Below are 17,161 nucleotides of genomic sequence, written 5' to 3' on the forward strand. Positions count from 1 at the left end.
CCCCCAGCAATTTGTGTCGGCTGGAAAAAGCAGCTGTGCATTGGCTGCTTTTTGGCCTCCTTCCCTCCCCATCCTGTTGCTGAGGCAACTGTGTGGGCAAGGAAATTCCCCACACCAGGTGACTTTGGGCTTCCCCCAGGCTGGTTGCCTGAACTGCAGTCACTCTATTTATGGAGCAGAGCATTCATGCTTTTGTGCACAGCTTAAAAAGAAAGAAAGGAAAAAAGCCCGTAATATGGTTACACAGGGGACTGCTTGTGGGGCTTGACCCTATTTCCTTTCTCTTTTCCTTCTTCTTTCCAGCAACTGCAAATAAAGCCATTCAGCTCCTTCCCCTGGCTTCTATGGAAATCCCCCCTTTTTTTAGGTGGCTTGGACACCAAAGAACCTAAAAACGCAGAGTAAAAACGAATCTTTGATTTTAAATATCCGCTTGCAAGTGCATTGTGATCTTTGTAAAGTTGGTTAACTTCCGGGAGAAAATGTTATATGAACCAAATTAATATTAGTTTTTTTTTTAAAGATGACATACAGTATGCTAATATTGCATCTTGCATTGATTCTGAAATTCTGAAGATAGGAAACAATTGTAATTTCTAAAAATAATGTTTAAAAAAATATATTTGTGGTTATTTACCCACTTTAGGTAATATTTGTTATAACTTCTGTACTAAAAAGATTACAAAGTTTTCCCCCCTCCCTCTAGAATATCTGATTAGGCAGTAATTTAGCTCTGTTTCAGTTGTAGTCATTTATTATTTCTTCTGCTGGCAGCTAAATATTCAGTTTCAAAAAACTAAAAATACTAGATACCGCATAGATTTATTAGCCATAGTAGGTTCTTCTGAATCTTGTACAAGTCTTGTACAATGTGCATCCCTATTTGCTTTTCATTTTCTTATTCAAATATCTATCTGCAGGTGTTCGTGTTTTTTATTCTTTTAATAGCAACTTTCTCAAATTGTGGCTGGGGTTACATATTGTATATACAGGATTCAACTGAATTTTCACGAGTTCAGTTGCATGTTAAATATTGGAAAAGCATGTTTTAAAAAAGGATATTAGCATTTAATATCTACAATTATTATAATGACTATTGTTATAAGCTAAGAAAATTAACTAAATTGGCTTTTAATGGTAAAGTATGTATATAAAATGAAAATTATATATATATAAATATATATATATAAATCAAAGTTGTTTTTATGTGTGTATATGTATATATTTGCACTTAAATCACACAATTACAATATGCTTTCTTGCCTGATGGGTTCCACACATCCTGCTCAATCCCCCATAAAGGATTGGTCTAATTAGTCTAATAATTAGTCTATTCCAAAATGGTGCCTGCTTCCAGGGCAGCCCAAGAAGTCTCTCTACGATATAAGAAGGTGGGGAAGGCAGTTTAGAGGAGCACAGTAACCAGCTTTCGTTCCGAAATGCAATCTCTAGATAACAAAACGAAGCATCTATATCTAGGGACACTCTGTACCAGTGGTGATATTCAGCCGGTTCGGACCAGGTCACGCGAACTGATTGTTAAATTTTTGCACAGTTTGGAGACTGGCTCATCGCAGCAGTGGGTTGCCCCGCCCACCCTGCCAGCCCCTTCCAGTCACTCCTTATCTCAACTTGCTCACCTGGGCCTCTCGCCTAGAGTCATGCCTGCAGCATAGCTCTCTGGTTCCCTCACTTGCCTCAACCACGCAGCTCAGTTGATCTCTGCCTGGTGATCTTTATTTGCTTCTCGCCCAGCTTGCTCCCACGTGGCCCTGTGGCCCAGCCTGCTTGCCTGTCTTCCCCACGGTCCCAGTGGCCCAGTCTGCTTGCCTTCCCTGCTGCCTCCCATGTAGTGCCTGCGACCCAGCCTGCTTGCTTGCACTGCCGCCGCCTCATTGCCTGCCCACTGGCAAACAATGGATGCTGCCAAGACAGTGATTTCCTACATACCACTCTGAGCCCCTTCCCCCACCTCTTGGGATGACAAAATAAAAGCCCATCTAAAGATTGCGACTGCCTGCCGAGCCTGTCTGGCACATGCTAGCAAAAGGAGGCTGGTGGGTGGGTGGGTGGGTCCAATGGAAATGCTCAATTTTTTACCTCCATTGGTCTGTCTGCACCAAGAGGTGGGAGGATGCTTGGAATAATACATAGGAAATCACCCTGTCTCTGCAGCATTGGCCCACCTGCACCGGTTTCTATTACACCTCTTTCCTTACTCTGAAGTTTCCTGGTTGGCTGCTTCCCAATCTGAAGAAAAGACCATTCATCGTGATATTTTTCTGTTAAAATGTAATTACTAAACAGTAATCAGAAAAGCTACAGCTACCGTTAAAGACGATTTATTGTGAAAAACCAGAAATTTAAAAATACTCCTTAGCCATGCTGTTACTCCATAAATGCAAGAATACCAATCTTCAGTGATGGAACTTTCACTAAAAAATTTTTCCTCCTTTGAAATGAAATTCTCTCTTAGATCAGACTGATTGATATTTAGTTGAAAGAACATAAGGGAACCTAGCTGCATGGCATTACTTAATTTTGCTGCCTATCTTTGAATCAGGAGGTTCTCGCCCAACCCGCCTTCTTTATCTTTGTGTGCTTTAAAAGCAAAATATTTGGCTTGCATTTTAAAAGCAATATATTTGGCTTGCATTTTAGGTTTGAATATCGATAGCCCTGCATTCACTTTATGGCAATTTCAATTAGGTTGGTGGAACAATTGTTGAGAATGCGTGCCTCACTTTTTGATGGATTAATAATATGCATTTAGAGGTGTCTCTTCTTCTTAGTGCTCACCAGAAAAAATAGTAAATTTTTTTGCTGTGTAAATTATATCTCGGCTTGTGAAATGGTGTAACATGGAAATTGTTATGCTACAGATGCATAAGTCTGACTCAGTTTTCCAATAAGCAAGCCTAAGAGCTAAGCATGAACAGTAACTGTGGCTTTGCTACATAGGAGTGTTTTCTTTGTTTGAAGGGAAGTCATTCTTTATTTTTACAGGTTGGCATGACTAATCTTTTTCCCTCTCAGGTTACTGCACCTGGCAATCATCCACTGTATGCCATCTATCGCATTCTGCTGCATTGCCCAAATGCCCGTGGAGGTTCTGGAATTCCAGAATGATTTGTTCCAAGTAGGTGGTAAGAGACGTAAAGAAGGATCAGGGTTTCTGCTATTCTAACTGGAGGAGAGCAAGTTGCAATGTGGTAATCTAAAGTTAAAGTGCTCTTGATGATAATTAAATATTTTTGTCTATACTCTAAAAGCAATTTAAACAGAAAGATCTATTCTGCTTCACTGTAACATTCTTGGAAATTTTGTTGTACTATTTCTTATGCCAAGAAGCTAATGATCTCCTTCACGTACAAAAACATTCTGTTTCTATTGTTTTAAAATGTTTTTAGTATTTTGAGTGTAGCATATTTTTTTTAATTGTAAGCCACCCAAAATCATTGGGGGGTGGGGTGAAAATAAGTAAATAAATAAACAACACAACAACTTATGTATCTTCAAGCACGACTACAGGATCAAAAGTCAGATCTAATTAAAAATCCAGATAAGTATTGGGATGAGAATACTGGTTTATAGGACTCCAAAAAAAAGTATTGACGGCACATAATCAACCAATTAACAAAATATACAGATTCATCTGCATCAGTAAAGTATGTAACAATACCCCCTCCCCCGTAAACACCAATGTAAGACAGAATTAAAAGTTTGTATAGGCCCTTCATTTTCCTCAAGGATTGTGTACCTTCTGAAATTTAAGCCAATTAATAAATGTTTTCACTAAGATACTCCAAATTATTTAAATTATATTATCTAAGCTGGCACTAGCTCCTTATTTTTTGCCTCATTTTTCTTCTTAAAATTGAATATCTAAAGTAGCAAAAACATGTGGCTGTGTCGTAATCGGAATTTTATGATTTCTTAGTTAATAACCTGTTTTTTTTAAATGATCATTATTATCTGAGCGACGCTGACCACTGGATAAATAAATAAATTGTAAAACCAGTGCTAAATCTCATCATTTCCTTCATTAATCCCTCTATAAATTGCTTATACTGATTTCTAGTATTATACAAATATATTTATTTTAGCAACTATTAAATAATCTGAGTATACATTATAAATATAGAGATTCTGAGTTTCTTTAAATAGCATAAAAATAACTTTACAAATCTCAGGTGTCTGGTAATTTCTCTGTTGACAATTACATAGCATATCAATGTAGAATAATTTCATATGAAAACAGAACCAAAAATGATAAAGAAATTCTGCTTTAGATCCCTGGCGCTTAATCTTGATCACCAGTGTCTTTCTTTTCCTTATATTACAGTAGATAATTGTTGTTGTTTTTGTTGTGATTTTGTTTAAATCTATCAGCTTATTTGGATATTTAAAAGAGTCTTATTCTGAATAGATTTTTCTGTCTTTTGCTAGTCACAGGAAGGAATAAAGAAATTATGAGCATGGACTTTTTCTAATCACTAGATAATCTATTAAAGATTTAGAGGATTTAGATCTAGAGGATTGTCTAGGCCAGGGGTGTCAAACTCATGTTGTCATGGCAGCATGACATAGCCTCCTTCGCTAAACCAGGTGTGGGTGTGGCCAGCATTTGACACATCCGGTCCATGGGCTGGGAGTTTGACATCTCTGGCCTAGGCATTGTCCACTTGCTCTCCTTCCTTATTTTCAGGATGCATCACTGCTCAATTTCATATTTCTTGTGAGGCAGTTAAAATCCAAGTGAATCCAAGTTTGTTTGTTAAATTTATTTGCATACCTGCCTTGCCTCTCCACTCTGCTCCAGCCTACATTCCTTTTCTTTTTTTTTTTTTTTGCTATTTGCAGACTCCACTTCACTTGTCTGTGTATTTGGAGCAATTCGAAGTGGTGAAAGCATTAATTCTGAAAGGGGTGAACACTGCACTGCAGGACCGCAATGGAAATACTGCTCTGCACTTGGCCTGTGAACAGCAGAGTCTGGAATGTGTTAAGCTGTTGCTGCCTCTGAAGAAACCAATCTCTGAGATGAAGACTAGAAAAACTCTACAAGATCTGCAGCTCCAGAATTGGCAAGGTAAACAAGAGTGTGGAGTGATCCCATTGGGTCTGATGAGTGTTAAAAGTCAGGACTTAAATGCTTCACTTGTAAGAAGATTTCCTGAGCTATTGGGGTTTTATTTTTCTCCCTCTAGGCTTAACATGTCTTCACATCAGCACCTTGAAAGGAAACCTTCAACTGATGGCATTGCTGGTGCAGAATGGAGCTGACATTAATATACAGGTAAGTTAGAGAGATCTAACAGAGCTCCATCTCTGATATACTGTATGTCAATTCTGAAAAAATTTATTACTGAGCAGAAAATTTGGAATGCTGCAGAATATAAAAAGTGGCTTTATACGAAGTAGATGTAGGAGATGACAGGGTTGAACCTGACACGTCAAACGTGTCATAGGTCACGAGTCCCTATGTACCCCCCAAGCGATCTAAGTCCAGCCCACCTTTCTTATTTCCTACTCGTTTCCCTTGACTATTAGTTGATCGGATTCTTGTAGAAATTTAAGCTTGCAATAAATCTTTATATTCATTTGAACTGCCTGAATCTCTGGATTTCCCAGGTGCTTGACAGTATTGGAATGGCTAAGTCTAATGCTAAAAATATAGGGAGCGCTACTCCAAAATTTCCAAAAGCGGGTTAGAGGGGATACAGGAAAGCTAACTTAGCTACGTGAGAGCCAGTTTGATATGGTGGTTAAGGTATCAGGCTAAGAAACTAGGAGGAAACCATGAGTTTTTAGTCACTTTCTCTCAGCCCTGGGAAGGAGGCAATGGCAAACCATTTTTGAAATTCCTTGTCAATTAAATTTCAGGAACTTATCCAGGGGACTCTGCGAATTGGACACAACTGAACAAAAGGGGAAAAAATGAGCAGTAACTTTGCCCATCTTCTCTTTTTTTCCTATGTGCAAATGAAACAGGATAACTTTTAAACTTATAGGATAAAACCTTTAGAATGAAATTTGAATTTAGTTAGTGATTATGTGCCATCAACAGAAGATTGATTTTAGAAAGCTAAATAGGGTCAGACCAGGATGGGAGGTTGGCTCACTGTGGAAATGACTGGGAAACAAACAAACAAATCAACAACAAAATAAACATCCTGGAATAAAGCAATTTTTTAAAAAAATCAGTTCTGCATTGCTACTAACCAAATGAGATCCACATGATTGTAGTTCCCAGGAATCAATATCAATTCCAAGGAGTCATGACCATTTCAGAATTTATATACAACCCCAATTACTTCTTTTTAAAAAAACAAGTTTTATTCAGTTTTCCACATTTTAACATCTTTTTAGTGAACAGCATGATTACAGGTTTCACATATACATACAAATATGACCATAATTACATATTCAATTTTTGTATTCAATTTCTTACCTTAACAATGCTTTTATACATTTTCTATTTTATTATATTATTCCAAATGCTTATTTCATTAATTCACATATATTAACTTCATAATTATTATACTTTAGTACTTTTAACTGTCACATTTTTATATTCCTCTTAAATTCTGATTAATAACACTCCTATAAATTGGTTTCCCTCCTAAAATATCAGTTTAAGTGTGCCACCTCTAAGTTAAATATTCATTAATTATCTCCCCCTTTAAATCCCATTAAATGTTTAACATTTTATTACCTAAAACATTAAAATTAATAATCCCTTTTAAAACTATATAACACATAAATCAGATCCTGCATGGTTTCCCCTTTTTAATTTCATAAGGTTTATCTACAATTTCAGAAAAAAGGACATATTAATCTACTCATTTATTCCTAAACCGCAATTTCCATTTCAGCTCTCCTCCTATATCATTTCATTTATTTCAGTATATTTAAAATATTTCAATATATTTAATAAACATATTCCATTATTTGTTACAATTTTCTCTATGATTACTTCTGAGCTCCTAGTTCAGTTTTTGCATCTTCAGGAAGAGAATGCTCAGACTGTGAGTTAGGAACTGCTATGCCTGTGTGATCCCTATCAGGGGTGGGATTCTACCAGTTCGCACCTATTCGCTAGAACCGGTTGTTAACATTCTAAGCAGTTCGGAGAACCAGTTGTTAGAAGAAATTACTGGCCTAATCCTGTAAGGAAGGCAGGAAGGAAACATTCTGGTGTTGCTTACAGAAACTGCCTCTCTCTTAACCCTTATTACATTCTTGGCAGGATTAGACTTCCTGTCACAGGAATTTCTCTGGAGTTTTTTTTCCCTTTCTTTGCTGATACTTTGCTTGTGTGGAGTGACCATTCAAAGTTACAATGGCACTGAAAAAAGTGACTTAGGACCATTTTTCACACTTACAACTGTTCCAGCATTCTCACAGTCTTGAAAGGCCAGGCAAGGGGATGCAAGGGGATGCGTGCCTCGATTTGAGTGATATTGAGTTGGCCACATCCAACCAATAACATGACCACCAAGCCATGTCCACCCAGTCACATGACCACCAAGCCACGCCCACCACCTAAGCCACGCCCATAGAACCGGTTGTTAAAATTTTGAATCCCACCCCTGATCCCTATCCTAGGCTCTTCTAGGTTTGAACAATCGGCTTGAATCTCAGGTACATCATGGTCCAGAAAGGAACTTTCTCTTTCTCTTATTTTGTTTGAATCTTTCAGGTGCACTATGGCCCAGAAAAGAACTTCCTCGTTCTCTTATTTTTATTTGGAACTGGCTTTCACTGTGGTCTTTTTTACTCAGGCAGGCTTTTGCAGTAGGAAATCTAGGTTTCCTACTGTATCTACCCAGAGAGGTACATTCTATGGAATTTTGCTCATTCGATCTCGTGAAATAACTGACTCTGTCACTTGCTCCCTCAGGATGGCACAAGTGGAAAAACACCCCTCCATCTGGCAGTGGAAAATCATGATGAGATGGCTGTGAGGCACCTCCTGCGATTGGGAGCCCAGGTGGATTCGCAGATGTACAATGGCTGCACCCCACTACACCTGGCTGTGGGCAGGAACAATGCTGCCATTGCTGCAATCCTCTGCCATTCGGGAGCAGATACCTTATTGCGGAATATGGAAAATGAGACAGCTCAAGATCTGGCAGATGGCAATGATGATGTGAGAATTTTTCTGGAATGTCTTGCAATAGATCAGGCTCTCGAGGCAAGAGCAAAGTAATCCGATTCAGGTGCTGAATAAGGGTTGGCATCCTTATGAGAGTCTGGAAGCTGGCTATCCATTTTCCAGTAGGCAAGAAGCCATCCGGTGTCAACACGACATGGAGTATTTAAATACTTAGCCTATTGAAATGGATGTTAAAATTTGGAAAGGGAACTGGTCATTTTTTTAGAATGTAATTTGGAAACTAAAGAGTTTAAAAGTAGGGGCTAGCGCCACCTAACTCTGAGAGGCTTTCCATTCCCACACACTAAACACCAACCCCAAGGCCAAAAAATAGATTTAAAAAATGTAAATTTTGACTTGGATTTGAATAGTTTTCAGAAAGGAAATTGAAGCAGTATTCTTCTTAGAAGGTTCTCAGTCCCATTGTTAATTGCGAAACCTCTCACTTTTAGAATGTGGCCATTTTGCCCCTGAATTTCATCTGCACACTCCCAGGGTGCTGGGAAGCTACTTAGCTGTAGGTTTCCTACTCCCAATCTCAAAGTAAGATAGAGATACAAGTTGTATTGTGTAATTCTTAAAGTTTAGCACATGATGCTCAGCAAAAACGCAAGGATTGGGGGTTCTGGCAACTGCACTTGTCTCCGTTTCCATGATGTTCTTTGTAACTTTGATTTGCCAAATTGCAGTTCACATCCATCTGATCTTAATCTTACAGGCTACGTGCAGGGAGGAGCTGCTAAACTGGCTAGTCTGCCTTGGGGTTGCTAATGCCTTGGCATCACTGCAACATCTTTTAATTCCAAGCAGCTACATAAGGCAGGATAGGCAGACTTCCATCAATTATGCTGCAATGTATCAGGATGATAACTGATGTCTTTCCTACACCAGGAAGATAAGGATCTAAACAAACCAGAGCTCCATGTAGGGCAAAATGAGTACCTGATTTTACTCTGAAACTGAACAGGGTTTGTCTTCATTATTAATATATAGGCAATTGATAGAAATGGAAATCAAAGGCCATTGGGCTCCCTTAGCCTACATATGCAGATTCCTGCTGTGAATTCCAACCAATGCAGAGACCAGCACCATTCTGGTGTCTTCTATGATAGAATGGATAGACTTCTGCATTGCATATCAGAGAGCTGGATTCCTTCCAGTGGTGACCTTTAGCTATTTGCCATCATATTACCTGACTTACCTCACCTCCTAGGTAGTATAGGGAAATAAAACATTAAAGCTTAGTTTCCTTTCGGAAAGAAAAAATATCAATGCATAATATTTGATGTTCCTGACATCTTAGAACAATGTTATTCTTTCTTTGTATAATAAAACTCATGGTCTTGATGTGGAGGAAGTTGCTTGATTATTATGAAAAAATATCTAAAAAAATAGAATATTTTTATATATTAGGATAGAGTTCAAATTAGTGTCCTAGTCATGTCTCACTTAATAACTGCCCCAAATTAACAACACATTTTTCAGGCTATGTTGTGGCCATAAGTTGAGGACTACCTGAGTACCTATAGTGATGAATCTAGGCTTGTTTGGAAAAGCTTGGGGTGTTCACATAGGCAATTTGTTGAGAGATATTTTCTTCCATGAACATGTTAGTCCCCAAAACACATAAAAAGGGATCGTATATAGTAAATTAACTGAATATCCTGCTCTTCATAGGAAAAATATCACAAAATATCTTCTCGCATAATGGGTAGAAGGCATTAAGCATAGAGTATATTGCTCTTTCTGACCACACTAGATAGCTGGCAATCTTTGCAAACTGTTTGCGCTTTGTGTTTCTGTCACTCATTGAAGTAATGATTAATTACACACCGCCACGTTATCGACTCTTAGCAACCATAAGGATGGGTTTTCTCCATGATAAAGTGGCAATACTGGGGTTTTTTTGTACACAACCTTCACTGTATCATTATTTCCTTTTTGTTGTCAGATCCTTACACTTTTGCCTTTTGATGACTTGAAGATCTCCGGAAAGCCTGTGATGTGCTCCAGCCGAACATCCTAACATCCAAATGGGAAAGTTAACCTTGTGAGGGATATAACTTTGCTGCTTGAGGCTGACAGTGACCACAGCTGGCCACCAATGAATCATTCTCTTTGTTGTAATGTGAGCCTTGGGACAACCACAGCTACTTTTTTTTTTGAGACTATAGAACCAGTGTAAGAAAGGAAAACTGCTTTGTATGTTGACCTTAAATGAGAATGAATGAGAATGAGAATGTGGAAATGTTGCCTCTTTGAAAGGACACAGGTGTGAATAGACTGAGCCAATGCTTGCTTTCCCTGGTTTATCTAAATTTGGAGAAACTCCTTAAGAATTGTGTTCCAGACTGCATTTGAATAGATATTTCAGATTTCACACTTTTTTCTTTTCTTCTGTTGCCTAGACTATGATGAAACATGTCAGGAGCTCTCTGTCTTTGTGTCAACCAAAATAATTTCTTTTGAAGGTGTTCTTTTCTGAGCAAAATGCAATTTTTCTACTCCTTAGCCCAATCTGCTTTCTTCTCTAGCTAATTCAGCCTCCACTGTTGCTCAGGCCCCTAGTTGCAGTGTCTAGACACCAGATTGCCCCACGTCTCCCTTTAACTCTGATTTTGCCTCCCATGAAGGCGGGCCAGAGTTGTCAGGACCAGAAAGTTGTGTTGTTCCAGCTTCTGGGACTGAACAAAACATGAAGACTAGGCTCATGGGGACAAATAGCCTTAATCACTTTTGCCTTGGAATAATTGATGTTCTCGGGGTGAGAGCAAAGGTCAGTTTCTGTTCTACTCAATTTTAAAGGGAAGTGCCAACTTCTTAGATTTTTACTTAGGTACCTTTATGCCTTGCAACTTTGGGACTGAGTCTATAGTTAAACTTATTGAGTAAGAGGGGGGCTGCCACCCTTCCTTAGAGACTGAAAGTTCCCATATATCTCCTCGTTTCTTTTGAACATAAGCTACAAAAGAGATGTTAATTTGGCCATATTTTTCCAGTTTTAATTGATGGGAAAAGGATTATCATAAATCAGAATTGTTTCCCACATTCTTAAGCTTAGCATTTAATTGTGTTCAGTTTATGACTGGATAAGCTAGTATCAATCCATGGATGCTTAAGATTTCTTCTGCATTTTAGGTATCACTATCATGAAAGGACTGCAGAACCACTGTGGATTGGAAAGGATTGGAAGTGACCTGTCAGATCTAAGCATTTGTTGGGAGACAGCACTGCCTTTGCTGATTGTAGTCTCCAATCTGATAACACTTACTTTACTTAGATTGTGCGTTTAGTGAGAAAATCACTGGAGTCATCAAATCAAAGAGATAGAGTTTCTCATATATAAACTTTAATCTGGAGCAGGGAAATTCCCAGTTCCCTCCCTCCTACTGTTTGCTGCTTGGGAGTGGCTGTCAGTAACTGTGGCAAATCCTAAATGGCGCAATGAACTGGGATGTCCCAGGGAGAGGCTTTGGGTTTTCCTTTTTTCTCTGTTTTCCAGAGAAGAAACTACTTCCAAGAAGAAACGGCAGTTTTGCAAAATATTTTCTGTCAAAGTGGTCCTTGATTTTTATATCTTTTTCTAACTTGAGATCCTTGCTTCTTACTTTCTTTTCCAGTTGTTTTTTTTCTTTTTCCCTTTTGTTTTTCACTGCCAAAATAAAGTTCTTAAAGTGAACGAATAAATATCTTGCTTTTATGTGTTGGTCTAGAAAAAAAATGTTTCTTTTTCTTTTTGGCTTTTGTTTTTCACTGACAAAATAAGGTTCTTAAATGAATAAATCTCCTGCTTTTATATGTTGGTCTAGATGCATTTTCTTCATGTAATATATTCCTCACCTGGGAAAAATCTTTCAGCTGGAATTGCAAGGAAAAGTGCAAGTGAGATTTAAACCACAGTGCATGAAGAAAACCCCCTCCCCCAGCCCATGAATTTCAGGGTCAGTTGGACTGGTGAAAGGAAAATATGCAACAGAAATAAACTGTTTTTCAAATACGTTTCTGTAAGTTGCTTAGATCTAAGATGTGCTACCACCTTGTGGTTGATTGTAATACTAGCTTCCTCTTGTGCTTGTCTCCCAACCACAAGTTGCAAAATTGTGCTATAAATGCACTTCAGTTGAAATATTCTGCTGTCTCAATGGATCCCTGCAGCTTTCTATGAGTAGAACAAAATTAGAATGTTTGAGGAAAATAAAATCTAGGTTCCTGTCAGCTGGTGCTCCGTTCAAAATCCAAGAAAGAAATACTTAGACTCTTGTAATTAGAGAAAAGATATCTTTTACTGGAAGTTAGTGGTAGCGACGAGAAAATTCTGAATCTGGGGAAATAGGCACGTACATCACATATATCAGGGGAGTGAAATGTTCCCACCCCCAATAGTTCAAATGGTTCTTCCAATTAAAAGTTGTGAAGTTCAGCATGTGGATATCTCCAGGTGGTGATGATTAGTTGACCTTGGCTTACTCAGATAAAGGTTTGCAATTGTGCAGAGAAGAGAAAGCCAAGCAGGAATGAGAAACCCTCCCCAGTTTAAACAATATCAGTTATTAACACTTTCAACACTTTCCACCCCCACCCCCTTACTCATGGCAGCCAGAAAGAAGCAAAGGAAAGGAGGAAGATCTTGAAGGCTGACAGTTTCTCTGTAAATGCTAATTGTTCAGCTCTCTGGATGAAGCAACAGTTCAGCTGGTGCTTATATTGAGTAAATTTATATTCACAGAAATGAACAACCCTGTGAATTTTGAGATTTGAATATTTAAGTGTAAATGACAGTTTATACACTCCGTAAGTTATTTGCCTGATCCAACGAAATTATGTTCAGGAATGCCCAAAAGATAGATTGAATCCCACTGATAATGTCTAGGTATTTTGTGATAGATTGACAGAGAGCTAATGCTGGTGTAGTAGTTCAGGCATTGGGCTAGATCCTGGGAGACTGTATGTTGTAGTCCAGCCTTGGGTACAGATCTTGAGCTGGTCACTTTCTTTCAACTCTAGGACAGAGGTAATGGCAAACCACTCCTTGAAAACCTTGGCAAGAAATCTGCAAGGATTTGTCCAGGCGGGGACAAATGTATTCAGGACAGTTTGTGTTCCTTAATTTACAAATAAGTTATAACTCATGTCAGGGGATAGATAGGGCTATTTGCAGAACACCCCCCACCCCTTTCGCTGGTTGTTTCTACCTTTCCTGTACGATCTGAAAGTCAAAGCATGCACTGAGTCCTCTCAATTAAACAAGGCCACCAAATGGGGTGCAGGAAGCAGGCCATTTTGACACAGTACCTGCCCTTTGAACTCCATATCTCCCACCCCACCCTGTGCCAAGATTAGATTGGCTCCAACCCTCCCAGCCTTTCACAAAGCATTGAACACCTTAATGTGCTCCAAGGAAGGGCAGAAATGTTAGATGGCCTGTGAAATCAGGTGTTATTATGTTGTTAAGTCTTATAAGGTTGACTCTTGGTCACCACTGTAGAGGTTTCTTGTGATTTGTTGATATTGGGGTGATTTTTTTATATTATTTTAATGTATTATTACCCAGCATCCCATATGCAAGAAGGGCAGTTGTATACATTGATTTAATAAATACATTAATGAATGTCTTCTTGCTTGTGCCTTTATTTTGCATGTCTGCTTTGGCTTGTAGATTCCTGAGGCCAACTTAAAAACAAATTATATCCTGCAAACCTGGATTTTGCCAGTTGTGATTTGGAAGTTTTTTACTCAGCTTTTTAAAAACCATTTTTTGAAGGTGAAGAAGCATCAATAAATAAATAATTCGGGGATGTAAATATTGCTTCTGATTTTTATATTTTTATATTCTCCATATGATCTTCTTTACAGCATTAGTTCATCTGATAAATAGCTGGGGGGACTAACTAAACTCAAAGAGACAAGGTAGAGAAGGAATGAGTTCTGCAGCTACCTAAATTTCACTAAAATGTAGAGAACTTCATGAGAGTAAGATTTGCACCACAATGGAATAGCTGTAGAGTCTCCATCTCTGGAAAATTTTAAAGAGGAGGCTAATAGCCACCTCTCACTGATAATTTAACTGATTTTCCTGCATAAGCGGAAAGTTGGACTACATGATCCTTGTAGGATGCTTCACTCACAACAATGCATTTTGCAGGACATTTTCTCTATATTTTGCACAGCCCTATTAGGCATATAAATCACTTTTACACTGCATTATTTGTTGTTTTCCATTTGTTAGAAAGATATGACCCACAATACATGATAGCAGTATCCAATTAATGATAATAAGAGATCCCAAAGTAAAACAAGATTGCAAAAATCTTACTAACTTGGTAATCTCTCTACTACATTTGAACATCTTTGGTGTAAATCTGACTCTGGGTGACTGTGACCTTTCATCCTGTGCACCAAACTGGAGGTGGAATATATAATAACCTACTCATTTTGGGAAATTCTTTCAGCCTCCACATAAACCTACTAGTAGAATGTCACTGCAAACATTTAGATTCCATTGTGACTCCCAAGAGATTGCCCATGTCTTATATCAGAAACAGCCCACACATTTTCACATGCCTACAGACATCATTTTCTGGAAGAGGAGACATACATCACACTTTAACAGTAAGAACAGAAAAGTTCTTTTGTCCAGCCATAGCCACAATAAAATACACTGCTCAAAAAAATAAAGGGAACACTTAAACAACACAATGTAACTCCAAGTCAATCACACTTCTGTGAAATCAAACTGTCCACTTAGGTAGCAACACTGATTGACAATCAATTTCACATGCTGTTGTGCAAATGGAATAGACAACAGGTGGAAAGCATAGGCAGTTAGCAAGACCTCCCCAATAAAGGAATAGTTCTGCAGGTGGTGACCACAGACCACTTCTCGGTTCCTATGCTTTCTGGCTGATGGTTTGGTCACTTTTGAATGCTGGCAGTGCTTTCACTCTAGTGGTAGCATGAGACGGAGTCTACAACCCACACAAGTGGCTCAGGTAGCGCAGCTCATCCAGGATGGCACATCAATGCGAGCTGTGGTAAGAAGGTTTGTTGTGTCTGTCAGCGTAGTGTCCAGAGCATGGAGGCACTACCAGGAGACAGGCCAGTACATCAGGAGTCGTGGAGGAGGCCGTAGGAGGGCAACAACCCAGGATTAGGACCGCTACCTCTGCCTTTGTGCAAGGAGGGACAGGAGGAGCACTGCCAGAGCCCTGCAAAATGATCTCCAGTGGGCCACAAATGTGCATGTGGCTGCTCAAACGGTCAGAAACAGACTCCATGAGGGTGGTATGAGGGCCTGACATCCACAGGTGGGGGATGTGCTTACAGCAGGACGTTTGGCATTTGCCAGAGACCACCAAGATTGGCAAATTCGCCACTGGCTCCCTGTGCTCTTCACAGATGAAAGCAGGTTCACACTGAGCACATGTGACAGATGTGACAGGGTCTGGAGACACCGTGGAGAACATTCTGCTGCCTGCAACATCCTCCAGCATGACCGGTTTGACAGTGAGTCAGTAAAAGTGTGGGGTGGCATTTCTTTAGGGGGCCGCACAGCCCTCCATGTGCTCGCCAGAGGTAGCCTGACTGCCATTAGGTACCAAGATGAGATCCTCAGACCCCTTGTGAGACCATATGCTGGTGCAGTTGGCCCTGGGTTCCTCCTAATGCATGACAATGCTAGACCTCATGTGGCTGGAGTGTGTCAGCAGTTCCTGCAAGATGAAGGCATTGATGCTATGGACTGGCCCGCCCGTTCCCCAGACCTGAATCGAATTGAGCACATCTGGGACATCATGTCTCGCTCCATCCACGAATGCCACATTGCACCACAGACTGTCCAGGAGTTGGGGCATGCTTTAGTCCAGGTGTGTGAGGAGATCCCTCAGGAGACCATCTGCCACCTCATCAGGAGCATGCCCAGGTGTTGTAGGGAGGGCATACAGGCACGTGGAGGCCACACACACTACTGAGCCTCATTTTGACTTGTTTTAAGGGCAGTACATCAAAGTTGGATCAGTCTGTAGTGTTTTTTTCCACTTAAATTTTGAGTGTAACTCCAAATCCAGACCTCCATGGGTTGCTAAATTTGATTTCCATTGATAATTTTTGTGTGATTTTGTTGTCAGCACATTCAACTATGTAATGAACGAAGTATTTAATAAGAATACTTCATTAATTCAGATCTAGGATGTCTTATTTTTGTGTTCCCTTTATTTTTTTGAGCAGTGTATGTTCTTTCATGAATCCCAATAGCTCTTCTGCAGGTGTCTGCTGGGGAAATCAACCAAAGTAAAGATCTGAGTTCCCACACATGTTTTGTTCTGACTTAGGCCATTATAATGCAGTGTAAATTTAATTATGCATATAATGGCAGTCAGGGAACGCTGATAGATGCTAGAAACCAGCTTTCCTACAATGAATTCTTTCTGTATGGTTTAATTTACATTATTAGGTAGTATTTGCCAGGGGCCCCCAACCCCCCAGTCCATGTACTGGCACTGGTCTGCAGCATGCCAGAAACCTGGCCATGCAAACAAGTGAAGCCCCATCCGTGGGATGCAGGCAGCATGCGAAACCAAGCCCCCTCCAATCTGTTCATTCTCCATGAAACTGGCCTCTGGTGCCCCAAAAGCTGGGGGAATGTATTATATGCCATTTATAAGATACAGAAAGTTTTGATCAATTTCAACAATTGATTAGCTCAGGCAGTGATCTGAAGATGGATCGATTTAGGTAGCAAATGTTCTTATACTTAAATATAAAATTAATTAGCACAAAAATTACCTAAAGTGTATAGTTAAAAGCATCCATTGCATTTATCATGAAATATTGTCAGAATAGCTTTTTAATCTGGGAAAAAGAAAACCTTCATTAATGCTTTTATTCTCGTGGTTTTGATTTAACGCTTGGTTTATTTTCTGTCTTTCCTGTGATACTTTGTTCATGGTACACATTCAAGTCACACGGCTTCTGTATCTAATACTGTTCAGTCAGATGGGAAGA

At 39.3% G+C, this 17,161-nt stretch overlaps 1 protein-coding gene across 1 annotated transcript in view; it reads left to right on the forward strand.

Annotated features, from left to right (window-relative positions):
* NFKBIE (NFKB inhibitor epsilon) overlaps positions 1-13,769 on the forward strand; it is a 34,034-nt gene extending 20,265 nt beyond the window's left edge. The window contains exons 2-6 of the mRNA XM_026695579.2: positions 3,037-3,139; positions 4,864-5,092; positions 5,211-5,299; positions 7,907-8,155; positions 10,113-13,769. Of these exons, the coding sequence (XP_026551364.1) occupies positions 3,037-3,139; positions 4,864-5,092; positions 5,211-5,299; positions 7,907-8,155; positions 10,113-10,187 (745 nt within the window). The 3' untranslated portion in view covers positions 10,188-13,769. The remainder of the gene's footprint in view (positions 1-3,036; positions 3,140-4,863; positions 5,093-5,210; positions 5,300-7,906; positions 8,156-10,112) is intronic.
* Positions 13,770-17,161: the final 3,392 nt, after the last annotated feature.

Source organism: Pseudonaja textilis, chromosome 1 (genome assembly GCF_049901715.1).
Source record: "Pseudonaja textilis isolate UNSWEBS1 chromosome 1, rPseTex1.2, whole genome shotgun sequence".
NCBI classification, from domain to species: Eukaryota; Metazoa; Chordata; class Lepidosauria; order Squamata; family Elapidae; genus Pseudonaja; species Pseudonaja textilis.